The sequence below is a fragment of the Lonchura striata genome, chromosome 9 (genome assembly GCF_046129695.1).
Source record: "Lonchura striata isolate bLonStr1 chromosome 9, bLonStr1.mat, whole genome shotgun sequence".
Taxonomy (NCBI): domain Eukaryota; kingdom Metazoa; phylum Chordata; class Aves; order Passeriformes; family Estrildidae; genus Lonchura; species Lonchura striata.
The window spans coordinates 20,968,288-20,989,318 of record NC_134611.1 but is presented as its reverse complement, the minus strand read 5'-3'; the positions used below and the strand labels follow the sequence as shown (position 1 = coordinate 20,989,318).

Genomic DNA, 21,031 nt, shown 5'->3' with positions numbered 1-21,031 from the left:
GATCCCCGGGGCCGGGGGATCCCCGGGGCCGAGCCCGGCGGCGCCCTCAGCCCGGCCCCGCCCCCTGTGCCCGGCCCCGCCCCCGAGGCCCCGCCCGCGCGCTGCCGCCCGGCGGCCGCCAGGGGGCGCACGCCCGCGGCAGCCCCGCGCCCTGAGGCAGCGCGGGGCGGGGCGCGCTCCGCTCCGCGCCGCTCCCGCCCCGCCGCCCATTGTCCCCGCGCCGCCCCTCGCCCCGGTGCCGGTGCTGAGTCACGGCCGGCTCGGCGCTGCCCGGGGCCGTAGGTGCCGCGGAGAGCCCGCCGGCCACCGCCTGAGCAGCGCCATGGGGACGGAGGGCGCCCGTGCCCTGCTGGAGCGCGCCGGCACGCTCACCCTGCAGACCGGCAACCTGCTCAGCTGGGGCTGCCTGCGCAAGAAGTGCCCGGCCACCCCCGGCGAGGAGGTGAGGGGCGCCCGGGGCTTCCCTTGGGGCGGCTCGGCTCGGCTCGGCCCGCCCTGGGGCCCGGGCCGGGCTCGGGGAGCGCTGGGTGCCGCTGCCCGAGCGGCTCCGGAGCGGGACGCGTTCCGGCGGGGCCGGCGCCCGTCGCGGCGAGGAGGGACCGCGGCTCCCGAGCCATCCGCTTGCCGCTGCCCCCGGGAGGCGCGGGATGGGAATCGCAGAGCAGAGTTTTGCTTACTTGCTTCGGTCCGTTCGTTGCGTTGTGCCCTGTTGGGAGGTCGGGGCCCCCGTGCCCCCGGAAGCACTTTGCCTTGAGAAGGAGCGAGCCCAGCCTTCTGATCCGGGAATGAGCGATTAAAACACTTACCGATTTAAGTCCTGTCTGTAATGGCAAAGGGGATCCCTTGTATTTCTCTAGTAAGGTAAAAATATGCATAGATATGAGCTTGCACTACAGATGATGAAAATTCTCTTTTCTAACCCGAAGTTAATTTAATTTCTTCATAGAGACAGGTCTTGGGAAAAGTAGCAGTCATCTTTGAAGTAGAGAGCTGTCATTCTTTGTAAAGAAGTTGAAGAGAGCTTTTTAATCTCACTTTAAAAGTATTACCTTTAGCGGCATGTGTCAATATTTGGAGCAGTTCTCATAAAATGTCTGGAGATCTTGTGGGCATGAACTTCAGAACCACCATATTTGTTGTTTCACTGTGACAAAGTAATCTCTGAATGGTCAGTTAATAATGAGAAAAACTGTGAGTTTGGCTGATTATTGCTGTGTAGTGACACTAGTGATAACCTAGAAGTTGGTTGGTTGCATATTAATCATGCACAAGTGGAAGAAAGGTGGCAAGGAAGATGATGTAACAAGAAGGAAGAATTCATCATACTCTTGTTTAGTTGTCATGTGGTCATAATGTGACCACATAACATTTTATTTAGCCTGGTTGCTTATTAAACATTCTGTGATCTGTGTGAAATGGGGCTGGATTCTGTAACAAAGACATAGCTGTGTCATGATGGGCACCCTTATGTGGGTAGCTTCTGGAGGGCTGTTAAATAAAGAGTGGCCAATGTGCATAGCTAATAGTTAAGGTACTAAAATTCACTTGTTTACAGAGGAATCTTCTGGCTTTCCAGAGTTGCTGTGCTTCCAAAAGCAAATAATTGGTATCATTTGCCATCAGCTTTAAACCCCTCTCTTTGGTGTAGTCAGTTCTCAGTGGCAGAATGTAAGCCAAAATTTTGCAAACCGTGAATGCCAGAGTTAGGGGATGCAGCTGTGTTTGGAAAAGCTGATCAAAGCAGTGGAATACGCTGCACTTTGCACATGGCCTGAGGGGAAGGGTGTGGTGTGATTTGGAGTCAGAGGCTGGTGCATAGGAACCGCAATAAAAGTATGTCCTGTGACATTTGCAAAGCAGCAGCAAATAAAAATTTAGTACTATGTCACATGCCCTTTGAAAGGAAAAGATAACAATATAAATTGAATCAAAATAGATTTAAGAGTTATTTTATTAAAGGGTTATTGTGCTTAGCTATTTACTGGGGTGGTCAATTTTTGCCTCTGGGAGTTTTTATATTGTTTTAAGCAATGGAAGGAATATATAGTATTTGTGTTCACAAAGTATTGTTCCTGTATTGTGTCTGATATCAGGCAGGGGTGCTGACTTCTAGTTTGTGCATGGTATTAGAGCTCTCTGAGTTCGGTGTCATAGGAAATGGCTGCTTACTGGTACACAAAGTAGGTATGCCCACAGTTATAAAATACACTGTGGAAAGTAAAGTAAAGCAGCAGCTGGTGGAAGTGCTCCTACCTGTGGCAGGTGGCAGTCAGACAGTACCTGTACTTAACTCCTGAGATGGATCAGAGGGAAGCTGCAGCTGCACCACTGGTACTGTATAAAATTAGTTAGCTGATTTAACAGTTATGTCTCGCTATGTTCAAGAAAGTCCATTATCAGAATCTTAGTCAAGTTTATTCTGCATCTGTGGATAAAGGAAAAACGTAAGTGTGGGGAAGGATCCGTAGGTTCCCCCTACAGTGATGCAGGACTTAAAAATATTAGTGGTTTTGCTTAGTGGAGTAGGTAGGCAGTAAATGGGTAGGTCTGTATGCATCTTAAAAAGAGAAGTAATTAATACAATGAGTATTGAGTGGTTGATTGTAAAATCTCATTTCTACAGTGTCATGGCACTTACACTCTTATCTGACTACTTTGTAACTGAAGAATTTCTGCGCAAAAAACCCGCAAACCCAAAAAACCCCAATCCACCCCATATCTTAGTTCTTGCTTGCTTAGCATTGTACTTTCCTTTTAAGATGGCATTGGTGTGAGAAATAACTGAAGTACAGTACTTGTATTACTGCTAAAACTCTGTGGAAGAGGAGAGAAAAATACGTAAGCTAGTTAGAGCAAGTTTCAGATAAAGGCTATGAAGGAAGAATCTTCTGTGGGGTGGTGTCGTTAGTTCAGCTGTGCAGTCTGTCCTACACATCTCTGTACTGTTGTGTTTGTGTGTGGCTGGAACATACCCACACTTCAGCATGAAAAAATGTTTTGTAGGTGCGGGATTGCATCCAGAAAACACTGACTGAGTGGAGCTCAAAGGTTGGCCAAGACCAAAATCAGGTATGCATCTTACCCATGTTACATGTGAAACCAAAGACATAGAGAGTCAGTTACACTTCTAAAACTTATAGTAACTATTAAATTGCTGTAAAAGTATCTACAGCTCCAGATACCTTGAAGGAATATTTCTTAACTCCCCTTCTTTCCTTAATGTTTAGTAAATTTGAAGTAAATTCCTAATGTGTAGTAAATTAAGAAATGCCAGTGTAAAGAGAGAATCCTGTTGATGGCAGATAAGACAGTTCTTGGCAAAGTAAAAGCAGTGGGCTGTAAGGTTTTAAATTAATTACGAGGGCAAGTAAAAGTAAATAAAACCCAAGTATTAGAAGTTTGCTAGTATGCTTGTTAAAACTCAATGGAGAATTCTCTGAACTATGGGGAACACAGATGGCTGAAGACCATCCAATTTGGAGGGCAGCTCTGAAGCATCTGTTGTCTCAGAAATATATCTGAAGATGTCAAAGTGGCAATTTTTCCCTTAAGAGCTAAAGACTTCCACATAAGTCTTAAAGCCACAGACATGAACATCTGACATGAAGATTTTGCTGTATTTGCCCACTTCTGTCACTTTTGCTTCTGAAATTCAACACAACAGTAATAGGTCCTCAATAAATTTATTATTTATTCTGTGAAATATTAGCGTGTTTCAGGAAAAAAAAAGGTACCCAAAAAACAATAACAAGAAACCTTAAAGAACTTTCCTGATTGTTTCTTTGGGCTTTGTTACTAGTTCTTGTATAATGGGGGCATCAGCTGCACGTTGTTACATTCCAGACTGAATTGTGTGAGGCATTATTGCTGAGTCACTGAGGAACTAATGACTGCACAAGAAGACAACACAAACACTTGTCTCTGTCCAGTGTAGCCACCTATTTAAAGTAGATTATTTAGGGTAAGCTAGGTTTTACTGTAAGAACACATTACCTTGCATAATTCCAAATTCTCATTAATTATATTGATATCCAGGAATTTAAAAAAAAAAAAAGTTGTGTTGTTTAAAATGCTGACTGTATGGAGTAACTCAAAGGCTCACTTGAGAATCTTTTGGTAACACAGCAAAAATTAGCAAAGCCTTTTTTGCTTGGGGCAGTGTTGAATGTGCCTTGTAATACAAAGTCTGATGTAGGTAAAACTTAAGGAAGTCACCCTGTCCCAGCTGACATGAAATGTAAGCCTACTCCTAAATGAGGTCAGGGAGTGAAATAATTACTGTTTTAAATCAGTATTTTACAGCATTTCCATTGTAGGTTTTATATAAGCTTCACTGAAATGACAAAATATTTTTATGCAGAGATGTTCCCATCCAACTCAAACCTCCTAATTCTGATTTTCAGCTGGTCATGGGGCTTTTTTCAAACAAGGTCCTTTGAATTGGCACAGCAGTCTGTTCATATCATACAATCAGAACTACTAGAACTACTAAATCTTATTTTAGTAATTTGTATTTTCTATATTAGGGTCATATAGGGCCTTTCATATATCTTCATTATTTTGACATCCCCACAGTGATCAAGAAGCCTTGGGTTACTTGCTTTCTGTCTTTGCATTTTTCTACTGTTTTTGTTTCTAACTGTAAGGCACTTGCTTTTTTCTTTTTCTTTTTTTTTTCAAATTTCTTAAAAACATTCTTCAGGAGCTTACTGTCTCCTCTTGATGTTGCTACTAAGTTTCATGTACTTACTACAGGAAGCACTGGAGGTTCTGGAATGTTCTGTAGCTCAAGCTATAGAAAAAATAAATCCTGAAGAAAGGGATGAGTTGAAAGTATCAGGTAAGAACATAATCAAAAATCCAGTGGTATGGAAAGGTTTCATATGTAGTCATTAATAGATGGGTTTTTTTTGCTCTTTTTTATAAATGCAGCATCAAGTTACACTATTGCACACTGTTTTTCTTAAACATTGGCTAAGAAAATATTGAATTAGTATTTCAGATTTTAAAGCAGTTCAGCATTATTCTAGTTTAACTTACACCACCTCAAGATGTTTTAAATGTATTTTGGGAGTCTTTGACATTTTTGAAGCAAAATATTACAGATAATACTGGAATTAAGAAATAGCATTGGAAGCACGTTTATTTGCATAATTTTTCCAGGTTGAATTTGATGAACTTGAAGGAGGCAGTCCAAACTAACACTAGTACATTTTGAGTCTCAGTAAGTTGTGAAGAAGTCTGTTTGTACTATTGCATTTGGGATTCTTATAGAGGTTGTCACTGTTATTGCTTTGTGTCTTGATGTTTTACAGCTTATGACATCATCTAACTGGATGATTTCTTGTTCTGAGACTGCACAACGTCAAAATTAAAGAGAATGGTGTCTTTATTGGGCAGTCATCTTTCAAATAGTTGGATTTTTTCCCAATTTTTTAAGTAACTGGTGTATATTTTAAAAATCTTTTACCCAAAAAATCAATTAAAAATTAATAGTGCGTATAGCAAAAGTAAATGGCTGTATATTAGTAATACCTGGCTTGTTTAGTTATTGATTCCAATTTGTTTGAAAATAGCAAAGCTTTTCATCGTTGGATCAAATTCTTCATCAATCAGAGACGCAGTTGACCTGGGTAAGTGTGGAACTCAAAACTTAAGTTATGACATCTTTTTTACTCTAGAACTTAGATGGGAAAAGTTCTAATGTTATTTCTAAGAGGTGTATTTAGCTGCTGTCACAAGTATATCCTGTTTTCCTATTAAGAGAGACTTGGTTAATCAAATCTGTTTGCACAGTAGTTCAGTCAGTTAACTTATTAAATCAGTCACTGTGACCGTGGGTCCACAAACTCAATTCTGATTCCTTGCTACAAGCAGGAGCAAGTTTCTATTCTTTCACACAAAACCTGTTAAAAAGTAAATCGCATGTCATGTTTTAATAGCAGTGATACAGCCATTCTTGCCAGTTCTTGTTAGTTTTATTTAACATCATGAACTTCGCTACTGACTGCACAGTCTTTCAGAGATTATTTTGGAGATAAAATAATGCTACAAGTAGCTGGTGAAATAGTTAGGTGTTACTGAAAATGCCATACAATGTCTTTGCATAAAGTTGTGTTGGCCTTATGTAGCAGTAATTGTGAGCAGCAATGAACTTCACTATTTAGGAAGATTGTTGGGTTTTAAGGTTTAAGGGGTGACCAAAGAAGAAAGGGCCAAATACCATTATTCTCCATTGATATCCCAGTTAATAGCTTACTTATTGTAATTTTTATCACCATTTGTCAAACATACAATAATGGACTCCTCCTCTTGAAGAAGATAATTACTTTAGCACAGTAGTTCTACTCCATTTGCTGTGCTTAAGAGTCCTCATGACTTGCATTTTTCCTAAGGCTCAGTGAGAGTCCAAGACTTGCACTTTTCTCTGGCAAATTAAATCTCTGTATTTGGTGTGCCTTTAGTTTAACTCCTCACACATATCACATAGTTTTCCTAACCTATGTCCTGTACTTGAGTAATAGTTCAGAGTGAAAGCTACAAATTTTAAAAGAAATTGAGAGTCAAAAAATAGAGAATTGTTTGTCATTAGTGTCTTTAGAGGAAAATACAGTTTTAACATTAAAAAGGAAGAAAAAGCTTCATGCTTTTGTTCATTTTCTGTTGGTTTTGTTGTTTGCTTTCCCAAGACCTACAACTCAATCTTAGTCTTCAGCTGTATTTTTGAATCTTTGCTAAAAAGGTTGTATTATTATTCTTAACCACAGATGCACTCAGAGTTTCAGATGGTGAATGGATAACTAGCAGAGTGAAGCAGGAGGTGTGGTTTTTGCTAAATTTGAAGAGTCATGCTGTTTATGTTTGTATCTGACATGATTTTGCAGTGTCTGTTGTTTTTCCTCAGCATGTTCTGCCCTCGGAGTTGCTCAGTTAGACTCAGTCATTATTGCCCCACCTCCTGTCGAAGATGGAACTAGCCTCTCCTTGGAATATTTGCAACCTTATTGGAAAGAACTTGAAAGTCTAGTTCAAAACAAAAAGATTGTTGCTATAGGTACCTCCGACCTAGATAAAACACTGTTAGAGCAGCTGTATCTTTGGGCACAGGTGAGAACCAACTTCTACTCATAACATTTCTTAGGACAGAGTAACTGCTTGCTTTGTTGACTGACAAATTGTCACAAACTTCTGTTATAAATGGTTTTATATATAAAATACTAATTAGCCCTCTTATTTTCAACATTTTGTGGATGGTCATAATGTTTAAGGCAGGGGAGGCTCAAATATGACTGTTGTTTGTTCAGTGATTTTATGTACTGACCAGAAACAGCTGGAAATCACAGGTCTGTTCAGAAGCAGGTTCTTTGAAGTACTGATAGTTTGAGGATTGAAGTATTGAAGGTTTTGGATTCTTGTATACTTAGGAAGGAGTACAAACAGTACTCTTTAAAACCTTCAGATTTATTCCAGGGACTCTGAAAATGTAGCTGTTTTCACAAACAATACTCTAAAACCTTCAGATTTATTCCAGGGACTCTGAAAATGTAGCCGTTTTCACTTTAAGCTGTGTTACAAAGGAAAGGATTTCCCCTTGGAAAACTTTTGCCTTAGTGTTAAGCATAAATGTAAAGAAGAAGAAGATAGGCTCTGAATTAAATGGCACAAGACTTTGCTGTCCAGAGTGACTAATTCATAGCACCATAAAATAGGTTGAAAGGTCATTTAGTCCCAAGGCTCCTGTCATGGGCAGGGACACTTTTCACTAGACCACCTTGCTGAGAGCTCCATCCAGCCTGGCCTTGAACGCTTCCAGGGGTGGGGCAGCCATCCAGTGCTTTTCTGTGCCTCAGCACCTTCACATGGAAGAATTTCTTCCTGATGCCTAAGCTAAACTGCCTGGTTTTCTTATCACCATATGCATTTGCAAAAAATCCCTCTCCAGCTCTTCTGTAGCCCCTTTCAGGTACTGAAATGGACTCTTAGGTCTCTCTGGAGCCTTCCTTTCTCCAGGCTGCACAATCCCAACTCTCTCAGCCTGTTCCCATAGGAGAGGTGCTCCAGTCATTTGATTATCTTTGTAACCCTCAATGTTTATGTATGCTGCGAGAGGGCAATTGCATGATTTAATCACCACCTGCATGGTGATCATGAATGCAGTTTGTGAGGAGAAAATCAATGGAAGAGCATCCCTTTTAACTTGATCCAAATCAAGCAGTTGCCTGAAGGCATGGAAGATTGCAAATTAATATATCCCTAACAAAAATGGTTTTGGATTTTTTAGTTTGAAGTCTTTTTCAAACTGACATCCCTATAATGCTTTTACTAGAAAGGGGGAAATAAAGCTGCTACTGTTTTGGGAGCACAGCAGACAGAAAGCTAGAGTGCAGTGGGTTAGCACTACCTTGCTATGGCAGCACCTGAAGTGAGCTTTGGGCTATGTGCTGCAGGGAATTGCAGGTGTGCAGCTGCCTACATTAATTAATCATGCAGAATTAATTAGCCTAGCTCAGACTTCAAAACAATGGTCAAAGACAAATTGTTCAAAGCAAAATTTCTGTTGTAATAGAAGGCATGAGGGAAACAGCTAATATAAGTACATAAGTATTTTTTTCCTTATAAAAATATTTTGTTACTCTCAGGTGAAACCAAGTAGTAATCAGGTGAACCTAGCTTCCTGTTGTGTGATGCCACCTGATCTCACAGCATTTGCAAAAGAATGTGACATACAGCTGCTAACTCACAATGACCCCAAAGGTAAGACTTTGCTGATTAAGTTAACAAAAAACTTGTAAATGCATTTATTCAATAGAAAATCAGGAATAGTATTTTCCTGAACTTCAAAGTGTGTTGTATTTGAGGCCTGCCAAGGATTCTAGAAGTCTCTCCTTTATAAAATCCTTCTGTTAAGTTACTGCTGTTGCTTCCTCCCCTCCCCCCACCACTTCTTGAAACAGTCTTGCAGCCTTGGATAATTTCTTGAAATACTTCTAATCAGAGAAAATAAAGTAAATAGAACAAAAACCTCCTGAGAAATTTGTAATATGTTTATTTCTACAAAATATGGAATTAAATGTATTGCTGAAGGCCAGTAAATGATAAATGAAAATGTATTTGCCTGGAACTTGTGAACAAAATTACATAGAAATGTTAATGGCCAGTTGATTTTTGAGTTGTTTGGTAATATTAGATGTGTAAAGTTACTATGCTTTAAGTAGGATTCTTTCAAAGTCTTGACTTCAAAGGACTTAAAAATTCTTCACTTTTTTAATGCAATGATTCATTTGCTAAATGAATTAGAAATTGGAGGCTTTCCTTTGAGCTGTAGAACTGAGTTACCAGCTTTCTACAATATTCTGGGATATAACATTAGTTTCTCTCAAACATCAGTCTTTCTTCACTTAACACCTTAAAGTGTTGGACACCTTAATACCTTGTTGGAATAATAAAAAGTCTTAAACAATATTTAGTTAATTCCTTCCCTGTGTTCTTGATTACAACTAATTATTCATGATGATACTTTTCCTTCCTTTTCCTTTCTTTCCACTTGATCCCAAAGAAAAAAAGTATGTGAAACATTTATTTTGAAGTATATACTTCATAGTACCACTGTTAAAAGTAATGAATTTCATCAGTAGCAGGATTTACCTCTTCTCTGGCAGCATACAAGATGAATTTCCATTCAATCTGACATTTCCCATGTCCTCTGAAGTGCAGATGCAACTTGCATTTTAATAAATAGTATCCACTGAGAGTCATGAAATGAAGGAGAAGATGATTTGATAGAAAACAGCACAAGTTATGATTCCTTTGTGTTGTTTGTTCAGCTTAACTTTTCTGTAATAGTCAGCTGAAGAGTATCGAGACTGTTTTTGGTGAGCACTCCTCACCAAAGACAGTGTTCTCTTGATGAACATTCCAGAGGAAACTAGGAGGATTTGTGCTTGCCTTATTTTGTTGCTTGGTGGAATTTAAGCCCCTTTTTCCTAAAGCTTTCTGGGCTTATGGTTATTATGAGCCCAATTATGAGAGATACTATAAATGTTGACTTTGCAGTGACTGCAGAGGCAATTCTAAATGCTCATTACTTTGCTGATTTCAGCCCTATAGTTGCTTTACTCACCTCTGGTTTGTCTAGCTAGCTTCTCAATTTAAATTTTCTTTTTCTCCTCCTAATGACTCTGCTGATTTCCAGAGTCTCAGTTATTTTTGTGGGAAACACTCAATGTTGCAAAAAAGTGTCCTGGAGATTTATTTTGTAATATGCAGGTAGGTGCTTTTAACCTAAATGCATTCTGGAAGAGTGGATCTGAGGGGTATATGGTGCCACTTAATGTCTTGACTATAGGAAAAGGCTTCTATTACTAAGTGTTGCTTTTTTGCAGCTGTTTACATTATATTTATTTTAAGCACAAATATCCCTTCTTAACTTCAGAATTACTTTGTGAAGCAAGTTTCCAAGAAGTTCTCCGGGAAAGCATCCAGAACATGAAAGCAGACAAGTGGATTCCTTTATGGCTTCTGCGATATTCAGTCATTGTTAAAAGCAGAGGAATTATCAAGTCCAAAGGCTATATCATACAAGCTAAAAGAAATGCATCTTAAAACACTGTCTTTTTTTTCTTTTTTTTTTTGAAGGCTGTTTAAATTTCTTTGGGATGGGGGAACATTGCATTTTTCATAGATTTTTACAGCATTTATAACGAACTACCAGAAGTTGTAATTATTTCAGTTTGATGTCAGTAGGACTGTCTGTAGTGTTCTAGTACTGTTTTTCTTTCTTAACTATTGATGGGGTCATTCAAAATATGGAATATTTTGGGACTTTTTTTATTGAAGTTATCTACAGAGTAACAGTTTAAAATAATATTATTTTTATGACCAGTTCACTGTAAAAATTATCATTATATTTTAGCTGCCATTAGGTAGCATGGAGAAACATATATTTTTGTTTTTTTAAAAAACAAATTTCTCTTAAATCATACTTACCTGGTGAATACGCATTTCAAGCATTCAAGGACTAGCTTTTATAGAAAATTGTCATTTTTTTAATGATATGATACCCAAAAAAAATTAAGCTGGTATCTCATTACTTGATATGTATATATAGGCAAGTCAGCTGTTTAATTTGTGGGTGTGGGAAAATTGGTTTATTTTTAATAGAGTGGAAAAGACTCCTATAATTTAGAAGAAAATTCATCTTCCAAATTACTTTCTGATTGTTACTTGAATTCTTTCTTGCTTCTTTGTGCCTCGATATGCTTCATTTAGTGTTTACACAAGTGTGATGGCATTTTTACTGTTTGAAATAGAAAATGTATTAATAGTGAATGTTTAAAACAAGATTTTAAAACAAGTGATTAAGAAATCTGTTAATCAACAACTGAATTGTGCCTGTCTCCTTCTCAACTGTGGCTTGATTTTTTTTTTTTTTTTTTGATACTTGTGAACTACACAAGCAATTAGCCAAGTAGAAGACAGTAAATGCTGTTGGCTGTTCACTAAAATTACTTTTGCAGTTGCCTGGGAAACCTGTTGCTTGAGTGCCACTCAGGAAAGATGAAGCAGGGCTTAGCCTGAAGTTAGGTGTCTTTCTGATTGGCAGCAGCTTAGCATATTGGCTTTTTAGTCCAGAAAGATTGCTGCAGCTAAGGCAAAGCTTTTGGTTTAATGCAGTCCTTCCTGTCAAAAAGGCCTTTTCCTTTCCTTGGCCTTTAAATAAGAGTAGATACCTAAAGTTCAAGTTGTAGTTTAGCAGGAACTTTGATACCAAGTGTCTAAAATAGTAAATTTCAGTTTCAGACAGCAGCATAGCCTCATGCTGGTAGTAGTAATTAACTTTGTTGTACATATTTTGAGATTTGGACTGTAAGGGAATGAATTTTCACCAACATATCTTTCACATTCTTCATATTGGCAGCAAGTGGGATTTGAATGCCAGTAGGCAGTATCTGGAGTGTCAGCTTCCTATAATCCATTCCACTATGTTTAATGATTAAGGTTTTTCAAGGTACCTTAGTCCTCAAATACTGTATTTGTAGTGGCAAATAGCAGGAAACTTTCTTGGCGTCTTCGATTCTTTTGACAAACAAGAAAAACAGGGAATTGAAACTAGTAATGGATCAATAAAAGTTTGGATTTTTTCTCTTAATAAAAATGTAGTGGTTTCTTTTTAATGTTGGGCCAATGTGCATCAGAGTTAAAAATTACATTAGTTTAATTTTAAACTTCCCTACTACTTCTGTATTGTGTGCTTATGATTTAACCACCACCTGTAAGCGCGGTCTGTATGTGGCTGATTCTGTGTCTTATCAGACTTGTGTGCTCAGTTTTTTATATTGAAATGCTACAAAACAGGAACTGTGCTAAACCAATGTAAAGGCTGCTCTAATGGGATGATTTATGTCCTTTCTGTAAACTGCTAATAGTTTGCTTACTGTAGAAAAGTACCCTTTAAGACGTCATTAATAGCATAACACTCTATCAAATTACCACATTATCTCATTCGTTTGGTTTGTAGCAAGACGGGTGAAAGGGGATTTCCTTCCATGAGAAACCTGAAAGTTTAGCTAAAATTTGAAACTCCCGTAGGCATTTTAGTGCAGCATTTTACACTTTTGCAAGCGCCTGCACCCCAGGACTCCACCCCGTCTCGCCGCGTCACGGGGCCGGGCTGGCGCGCCCGGGACGTTCTCCCCGCCGGGAGGGGCGGGCGGGCGGCAGGAAGGAAGGGAGGAGGCCGGGCAGGAAGGGGCGGGCGGAGCGGCAGCAGCATGGTGAGCACCAGGCGGGCGGCGGCGCGGCGCCGGGAGCAGGGGCCGCGGGCCTGCGGTGCCGGTGCCGATGGCGATGGCGATGCCGATGCCGATGGCGATGCGGAGGTGAGCGGGCGGCGCGGGGCGCGGCGGGCGCGGCGGGGCCGGGCCTGCGGACGGGAGCGGCCGCCGGAGCTCTTCGGGCCGCTTGGCGCTGGGAGGTAAAGGTGGCGTGCTTTACTCGGCATGACAAATGTTTTAGCATTTCTCTGTCACTTAAAATGATACTTGGCACATCATACCTTTTTGGTCTACGAACAAACTGGCCTCTCAGCAATCGCAAAGCTTTGCGATTGCTGAGAGGCCAGTTTGTTCGTAGACCAAAAATTGGTTTTGGACACCATTTTGGGACACATTTTGATAGTATTTAGTGGTTTATAGTTGGGGAAGGCTTTCAATATTTCTGAACGTTTTTTCTGGATTTGCTTCCCCTGGCAACTTGATAGAACTCTTTAGAATTAGGAGATACTTGATTATGTTTCTTAAAGGATGCATGTGTTTTTTCTTCTGCCCTGACCAAGATACAGTAGAGAGATAAGCAAGGGATGGTTTCATAAGGTTTCTTCTGCATAGATAGGGCTACACAGAGACATGTGTTGTCAGTTTAAGTAGGTTGTTTAAAAATATTTTTAGTGATTTTTATAGCATTGTTTTTGTATAGTTATCTGTCAATACAATACATTTTTTTACTCCTTTTCTAGGTGGGATCTGCTGAAATTAGTACTCCTGTGACTAGGAAGATGACTAGAAGAACTAAGTCAGTTCGTAAGCCAGAGGTGATTCAGGAATGTCAGTTTGAAGAGGTGGAACATGCAGAAATCAAATCAGATGCCACTGATATCTCAGAGATGCAGATCACTAGGAGTGAGAACACAACTCTTCCATCAGCACAGTCAGTTGCTGAACCACACATTGATGGTGATGTGTCAGAAGCAGAATCAAACTGCTCTTCTGTGTCTGGTTTCCAGACACCTTTGCTTGTAAGAATAACACGGAGGCGACAAATTGTAATTCCTTATCAACCAGATTCTGCTGACAAAAAAAGACATGGCAGTGCAGCTTTTGTAAATAAGTTAAGTAGGATTCTGGATGAAGATGATGTTTCTGAAGCTGAGTCTTGTTCCTCTGCTGTTTCTGGTGTCCAGATGCTTAATGTTCCCACAAGTACAAGGAGCAGACAAAGTAAAAAGAAGTTGCAGCCACACAGAGTTCATGAAGCCCAGAGTGAAGATACTTCTGATGCAGAATCATGTTGCCTAAATTCTGCTGTCGAACCATATGTCACTCCAAAACGAATTACTAGGAGCATGCAAATGAAATCACAAGCAGAAAATACTAAGCAGACTGAGGAAAAAAATAGATTTGTTTCAGAAGATGAGAATTTAATTGAAGACACTATTAAATCTGATCCCATCATAATTTCTGATTCTAGACCTACTGCAGAACTTGGCAGTGACACAGAAAATGCTTCCACCCTCATTGATGGTAATAAAGAACTCACTTCACCTAAAAGCAAATGTGCTAATGCAGCCTCGAGTGAGGACACAGAAGAGGAGATTTTAAATGATGTGGCATCCAGTCTTACAAAAACAAAATGTAGTGACACTAAATCACCTGTGAAAGAAACAGAAAAAAATACACAGTCCATTGAGGTAGACCATTCAGAAGCAATATGTGGCCAAATACAAGAAGATGGCAGTAAAATAGGTGCAAGGAAGGGGAAATTAGATGTGTCTGTTTCTTTGACTGACTGCATGAGTCCCAAACAATTTCTAGAACCCCAAGGACAAGGAATGCCCAATGAAAGTAAAAAAAATACAGAATGTGAAAGAGCAGATGCTGAGGCAGATGCACAGCAGTCTTTCTCGTGTGATGATAAATTAAGGAAGAGTAAGCAAGCTAGTGCAGTGAGCAGCCCTTCAAAGGACACGGCTGTTGCACAGACAACTGAAAGCATTGGTAAAAGCAGGATGCACAAAATTGATGCAGACAGTGCTGACAACCAAACAAATGAGTATGATGTATCCCACAGCAGTGAAAAACCAAGCAGTGATAACAGCTCTCTTGCATTGTTTCTGAGCAACAGTGAAAATGATGACTCTGAAAATAGTGATGTGGCAGACATAGATGCAGTTGATGACAATCTGTGTTATAAAAAGTCAGATAAGACAACTCCTTCCCTCAAAAAATCTTTAAAAAGCGATTCACTGCATGTTGAAGGTCTTTTTGTAATTGATACTGAGCCTGGCATGAGTTCCAGCCAAAAGTATTATCTGGATGATGTAGACCAAGACAGAGATGCTAAAAGTAAGCATGAGGGAGATCAAAAAGATAAAGAATCAGACTTGGAAGAGGATGAAGAGGAATTGATAGATGAAGATGAAAAAGATGATGATGATGATCTGTTGAAAAACAAGGTTGATGTGTAAGTATCTTGCTAGGAATAGCTAAAGAATCTGTATTTCATTTAAGAATATGCACATTAAGTGCAGAATAAATCAGGGACTAGTCGTATCACGTATGTCGTGTTGCTGCAGAAAATGGTGTTGCACATACTATATAATATGAATATGGTCCATAAATTTAGGTTTTGGTATTTTTTTCCATTCTGAATATAGTAGGAACAGAACTCTGAAATTTTTTTGGCATCTGGAGGCCTTGTATGTGTTCATCTTAAAAAACAATGTGAAACAAGTCAGGCTGACTGAATTGGTTATTCAGGTCACAGTTTTGTTAATTTTTTTTTCCAGTTGGAATGTAGATAACAAAAGGTCCAGTAAATTCCTTACAAGTTGCCTGGTTAGATATTGCTTTTTAAACAGTTGCATATAATTTTATATGTTAGTTGTTGCTGTGCTGTGCATGTTGACTCTTCAGGTGAAAACTAGCATGGAATCAGAATAATTTAGGTGGAATGATACTTCTTGAATTCTTGTAGTCCAGCTGCTGCTAGAATCCCTTCTTATGTTTAAAGCGTAATGCTCATTTAGGTTGGATAAACAAGCCTTAATCTAGTAAAAACCTTCAGGTAGACAAGAAGTCTTAGCTAAAAAAGCTTAGCCAAGCTAATGTGAAGGCATTGTACAAGATCAGTCACAGTTTGATAGAAAGTTGTTAAAGGGCTTGTATTAATACAGTAAATACCTGTTGCACCTCTTTAGATATTACCATCTTCTCTGCATTGTAGTTTAGAACTTTTAAACATTCTTGTCATCGAAAACAGCCATTGTACATTGTTTGTGGATACATTCCTTTGGCTGTGTGAATGAAGCAGTGAAACAAATGTGAACATACTAAGCTTGAAATTTCATAGAACCATCAGGGCTCTGAGCCATTGACCATGAGCCTCTGGATGCAACCATCCAACCACTTTCTTATCCAAGTTTAATGACTTTGTTCTTAGTATGGTTATACAGACAAGGACTTAAACATTCCTACAATGAGTTCTGGTTTATTCATACTTCTTATTAAGAGTTACGGTATTTTTACTACCAATATGTTTGGTGTTCTTCTCTTTAGCTATCAAGCTTGTCACTGTATAGAAGGATGCTAGTCATGAGTTCTGGCAAGGTTAAGCAAATTAAGAATTCAGTTAAACAGAAGATAAGATCTAAGATGAGAGTCCAGCATTAGAGTTAATATGAAAAATTCCACAGGTATTTTTGAATAGTAAGTCTTATTTCATATTATGACATGAATCCCCTCGCATCTGTCATTTCAAAATTACATAATCTAGATAGCAAGATTTAAAATCATTGCAAAACTGAATCTTATTGGGAAGAATAAGAAAAGTATTTTTTCTGTTCATCTTTCTCAGAGGACTGTAGAAGGCTTAGCTCTATGCATGTTACAAATAATTAATTATTTCTTCTTTAGTTTACGTCTTTCCAGTAGCATAGACCCTGGGTTGAATATCAAGAAGCTTGGAGGTTTATATATCAGTTTTGATGCAAAAAATCAGAAGCCTGGATCGAGTGTAATTGAACCACTAAAGGTGAAGAAGAAGGACCAGGTAACATGTTTACAATTATTCACTTACCTATGACTATAGTAACAAGATGTTAATCTAAGAAGGTTGGTTTGTCTGATTTTAAAGAAGTATCCTTTTTATGGTTCATTGAGAACTTACATTGTTTTGACCAAAGTGTGGTTTTACATTTGGTTGTAATGGTGAAAGTTTAAATATACCTGACTTCAGAAATGGAAAGACAGTGCAAATTCTACCATTAACTTTTATAATAAACTAAAGTTGATTATACGTGGAGTTTTGTTTAATGATACAAAAGCTTAAGGTCTGCTGACAAGATATTTCGTCCATAGCCAGAATGAATTTCAGTAAATAGAAGTCTATACCCTAGTATGGATTTAGCAGGCTTTTTTCAAAAGCACCCTTGGAAGTAAAGGGAATGTGTTATTTTTGTTGAGACTTTTCTTTGGCTAATCCATGATAGTCCTCTTTACTCCAGATGATTTCCTGTCTCATTACCTCCAGGGCAAGTCAGCTGCTTTCTGTTCTTGTCCAGTGTTCTATTTTGAAGACTGTTACTGCTCGTGTATTGCATTACAACGCTTGCTTAGATTCTGTGTAATTCCTTCAGAAGATTCTGTAAATACAGTTAAGCTGTAAATTTGTGTCAGTGAGGTGACTCTCTAATGTTCAAAAAAATTCTTACAGCTCTTGCAGAAGAGTGTAATAACTCCAGACTTTGAAAGAAAGGAATGTGTCCCACCCTACAGGGAATCACTTCACCAGCTAAAGAAACAGCGCAGGGTAAGTGAAGAGTGGTAGTGCCTCAAATAATGAAACAAGCTGTGGTAGAAAGCTGCATGCTGGGACTCTGTGCATATCCAGGCCTCACTGGAAATGGAGTGATGCACTGCAGTTTAGTGTCTTCTTTGAGCTGTCCTGTGGATAGTCATTCTTTCAGTCACAAGCATAGTGAAGTGAATGCTTACATGCTCAGTACAAATCTGTCATTGATGCAGTGCTGATAGCCTCCTTTATAATAGTCATAAAATACATGTTTTAGGGGTACATATTTACATTCTAAATGCTTTGTCTTTTGTAGGAAGGAGTTCCCTTTTCTGTTCCATCCTAATTACTGAATGCAAACTGATTGTTCTTGGTATTGCATCCTAGGCAGAGCGAGAGAAAACAACAGGTGATGGTTGGTTTGGTATGAAAGCCCCAGAAATCACAAGTGAACTGAAAAATGATCTTAAAGTTTTGAAGATGAGAGCTTCATTGGACCCTAAGCATTTCTATAAGAAGAATGATAGAGATGGTCTCCCCAAGTACTTCCAGGTAAGGAAGCAGCAGAAAGTGGCATTGTACTGCTGAAGTTATGAGCAGCTGTTCAAGGACACCTAATAGTTAGCTTCTATGTTGATTTAATTTCGTATCTTAATTAATAAAATGTTTTGATTACTTAACTAGAGTTTGCAACTATTTAACTTTGTGTTCCATATGTATATATGCTGTTGATGTTCTTAGCTTTGGCTTATCTCATAGAAGTGAACAAATACCTTACGGAATCCAGATTTTGAACCGTCAGAAGACTAGATTTTCACTGCTTTTTTGGAGTACTGGCCTTTCTAAACAAGTGTGTAGAAAGTAATTGGCTTTTATTTTCTTACTAGCTAATACAGTTTAAATGGAGACAGCTACCTTTGTGATAGGCTGAAATTTTTGCTGCTTGTAGCTCTCAGCTTTGAAACTGTTTGTACCAACAAAGAAATTACTGTGGAAGCTGTAGAAACAGGCCTCCAGAAACTTTGAATAGTTAACATGCTTGAGGAAATGTTTTCATTTCGCAAAACATTACTTCACTCTGAAGTGTCAAGGGTGTTGTAGGTTGTGAAATTAGAGAAACTTAAATTGAAGCGTTCCACAGAATTAGATCCATGCAGGTTTATTTTCACTGCCTGAAACATGTACTGTGTGTATCTTCACTGCTAACCTGAGCTATGAGAGCTGACTGACATGCTGGTTGGAAAAAATGTGATGTGTTTCAGGATAAGCCCTTGTAGTCATCTAGCAAAACCACCGGGATGAGAGACAGGAAAAGGTTTAAGGTGGTTATAAAGCTTTCTTATCCCTTATGTTTAAAAAGTTTAAAAGTTAAGAACTTTAATTAATTGTTGGTACAGCAGTCCAGCATTGAAAACTGTACAGTCTTAAAGCTCCGGCCTTCCTCTCTGCACTACACAAGGAGACCAAAAGGAACTCTGCATACAAAACATGACTTATTTTGGTTTTTTGCACTTTTATTAAGGAACTGTCATTCTCATCTGCTCATCTGCTCTGTAGGTGTCTTCACACTTGTTGCTGGGGATTTAAAAAAAAAAAAAAAAATGAACATCTTGCTTCATGTACAGTAAGTATGTTTTAATTTTTGTTTCCTAGGTTGGAACTGTAGTTGATTCTCCCATAGACTTTTACCACAGTCGAATCCCTAAGAAACAGAGGAAGAGAACAATTGTGGAGGAGCTGCTTGCAGATTCAGAGTTCAGAAGGTATTTAAAAATAGTTCTGTAATTCTAATATCCCATGTAAAAGAAGAGTATTTTTAACTCTAGCCTTTTTTTTGTTTTATTCATATTGTAGGGTGGTTTTGTTATACTTCAAAGAAAAATTTTTAGTCTTTTAGCATTTCCATAATACTGCCATTTAGAAGGGGGATAATTAGACTGAGACAATGTATATTTCATCTTCATTAAAGGGTTTTTTCCAACTTCAGTCATCAATATTAGCAACCACTCTTAAAGACTGTTTATTTTTTCTTGGCTTAATTCACAGAAAAGAGCAGCCTGTAATTCTGTGAATATTGATATTTCATTTTATAAATATGTCAGTCTATCACCTGTCATGGGAATCAAAATTTTGCTAGAAGACTTACTTGAAGATTATGATTTGATTAAAGTCTGCATAGCCTACAGTTTTTTGGAGTAGATCATTTAGTTGATCCATTTTGGTATTGGTTATTACATGATGTTAATATTGATTTTTCACATAATGACTTGTTTTCTTTGAAGTGGTACATTATTTGGGATTATAGTTAATCTTGTCTAGTAAATTTAACTATAATGTTGGGAAGTTACTGTATCTTATTTCTTAAGTGGTTTTATGGTTTGACCTGATTTCTTAGGTATTTATTATAAAGTAGTTTTAATAATTAATGTATTTGAAATTTCATTAATTAATGTTTTGGCTAATTAAGGGCTTTAATCATATCCCTTCAGTATTAGTGCAGATATTTGTCAAATTTTGGTGTTGCATTTTAAGCCTCAGCACTACTCAGTGTGCAGTGTCTGTGGTACTCATCAGTGCAGGTACATAAAAGTCTGTTAGAGGAGTTAGCAACTCACATCAGCAATTACCCTGCTCGTTGTTGAGTATTCACCTCATCTCAGTTTTCTGTCTGGAGTAGAGTAAGGTTTATTATCTTGAGTGGGGTGTGAAGGCACTATAAAAGTGGGTGCAATTTCTTCATGGTATTGTGGAAATGGTTGAGTCTTCCCCTTATGAGCAGTAGCAGTGTTTCAGCAAACTGTTCAAAATGTGACTGCATGTGCAATGAAGACCACCCCCAACCAAAATTAATTACAAAATTCAATAGAATTTACTTCCAATGCAAATTTACCTGCATTTATCATTGATCCAACTGCTGATTTCCCTTGATTTATACACTTATGCATAAGTAAAAGAAACTGATTCAGAAAACATGAGAAAATTCAGTTTGGCAAATAACGTGCATAGAGTACTGTCCATGTTATCTTTTCCTTGAATTTTGGTGTGCCATGCTTAAAAGTAAATTATCTATTTTGTTCAGATATAATAAAAAGAAGTATCAGGAGATCATGAGTGAAAAAGCAGCTTTTGCAGCAGGGAAGAGGAATCGGAAGAAGAAGAAATTCCGCAATTAAGAATTGAAGAAAAATACCAAGCTGGAACAACTTATTTGTTATAAAACTTCCTTACAGAATGCTTTGGTTGTGGTGTTTTGTTTGGTTTCTTTTAAGATTGCAGGTGATGTGCAAATTGAGGTTTAGGGCAATTCTGGCCATGGGAATAAAGCTAGGAAACTTTAGGTATCTCACTTCAAATTAATTTAGATTTTAAAATTGATATTTATTTTAATTAATATTTATGTAAAGAGATAATTATATGAATGCATATTATTGAATCTGAGTACAAAATTCAGCTTCAGAGATTGTGG

At 38.5% G+C, this 21,031-nt stretch overlaps 2 protein-coding genes across 2 annotated transcripts; both read left to right on the top strand.

The window, feature by feature from the left end:
* Nucleotides 1-226: 226 nt before the first annotated feature.
* On the top strand, nucleotides 227-12,371 carry GCLM (glutamate-cysteine ligase modifier subunit). The gene is made up of 7 exons (XM_021525955.3): nucleotides 227-442; nucleotides 3,004-3,069; nucleotides 4,756-4,840; nucleotides 5,577-5,633; nucleotides 6,905-7,107; nucleotides 8,640-8,754; nucleotides 10,433-12,371. Exons 1-7 carry the CDS (start codon nucleotides 323-325, stop codon nucleotides 10,600-10,602), a joined length of 816 nt encoding a protein of 271 aa, XP_021381630.2. The 5' UTR covers nucleotides 227-322; the 3' UTR covers nucleotides 10,603-12,371.
* Nucleotides 12,372-12,733: 362 nt separating this feature from the next.
* DNTTIP2 (deoxynucleotidyltransferase terminal interacting protein 2) lies at nucleotides 12,734-20,797 on the top strand. Its single transcript, XM_021529781.3, has 7 exons — nucleotides 12,734-12,878; nucleotides 13,514-15,237; nucleotides 16,689-16,824; nucleotides 17,488-17,583; nucleotides 17,953-18,117; nucleotides 19,219-19,328; nucleotides 20,645-20,797. Exons 1-7 carry the CDS (start codon nucleotides 12,771-12,773, stop codon nucleotides 20,736-20,738), a joined length of 2,433 nt encoding a protein of 810 aa, XP_021385456.2. The 5' UTR covers nucleotides 12,734-12,770; the 3' UTR covers nucleotides 20,739-20,797.
* Nucleotides 20,798-21,031: the final 234 nt, after the last annotated feature.

Excerpts from the sequence above, each read along its gene's own strand:
- DNTTIP2 (XM_021529781.3), top strand. The coding sequence starts at position 12,771 with ATGGTGAGCACCAGGCGGGCGGCGGCGCGGCGCCGGGAGCAGGGGCCG. Across the intron at positions 12,879-13,513 it reads ATGCCGATGGCGATGCGGAG|GTGGGATCTGCTGAAATTAG; the intron begins GTGAGCGGGCGG and ends CTCCTTTTCTAG. Across the intron at positions 17,584-17,952 it reads AGCTAAAGAAACAGCGCAGG|GCAGAGCGAGAGAAAACAAC; the intron begins GTAAGTGAAGAG and ends ATTGCATCCTAG.
- GCLM (XM_021525955.3), top strand. The coding sequence starts at position 323 with ATGGGGACGGAGGGCGCCCGTGCCCTGCTGGAGCGCGCCGGCACGCTC. Across the intron at positions 4,841-5,576 it reads GGATGAGTTGAAAGTATCAG|CAAAGCTTTTCATCGTTGGA; the intron begins GTAAGAACATAA and ends GTTTGAAAATAG. Across the intron at positions 5,634-6,904 it reads CAGAGACGCAGTTGACCTGG|CATGTTCTGCCCTCGGAGTT; the intron begins GTAAGTGTGGAA and ends GTTTTTCCTCAG.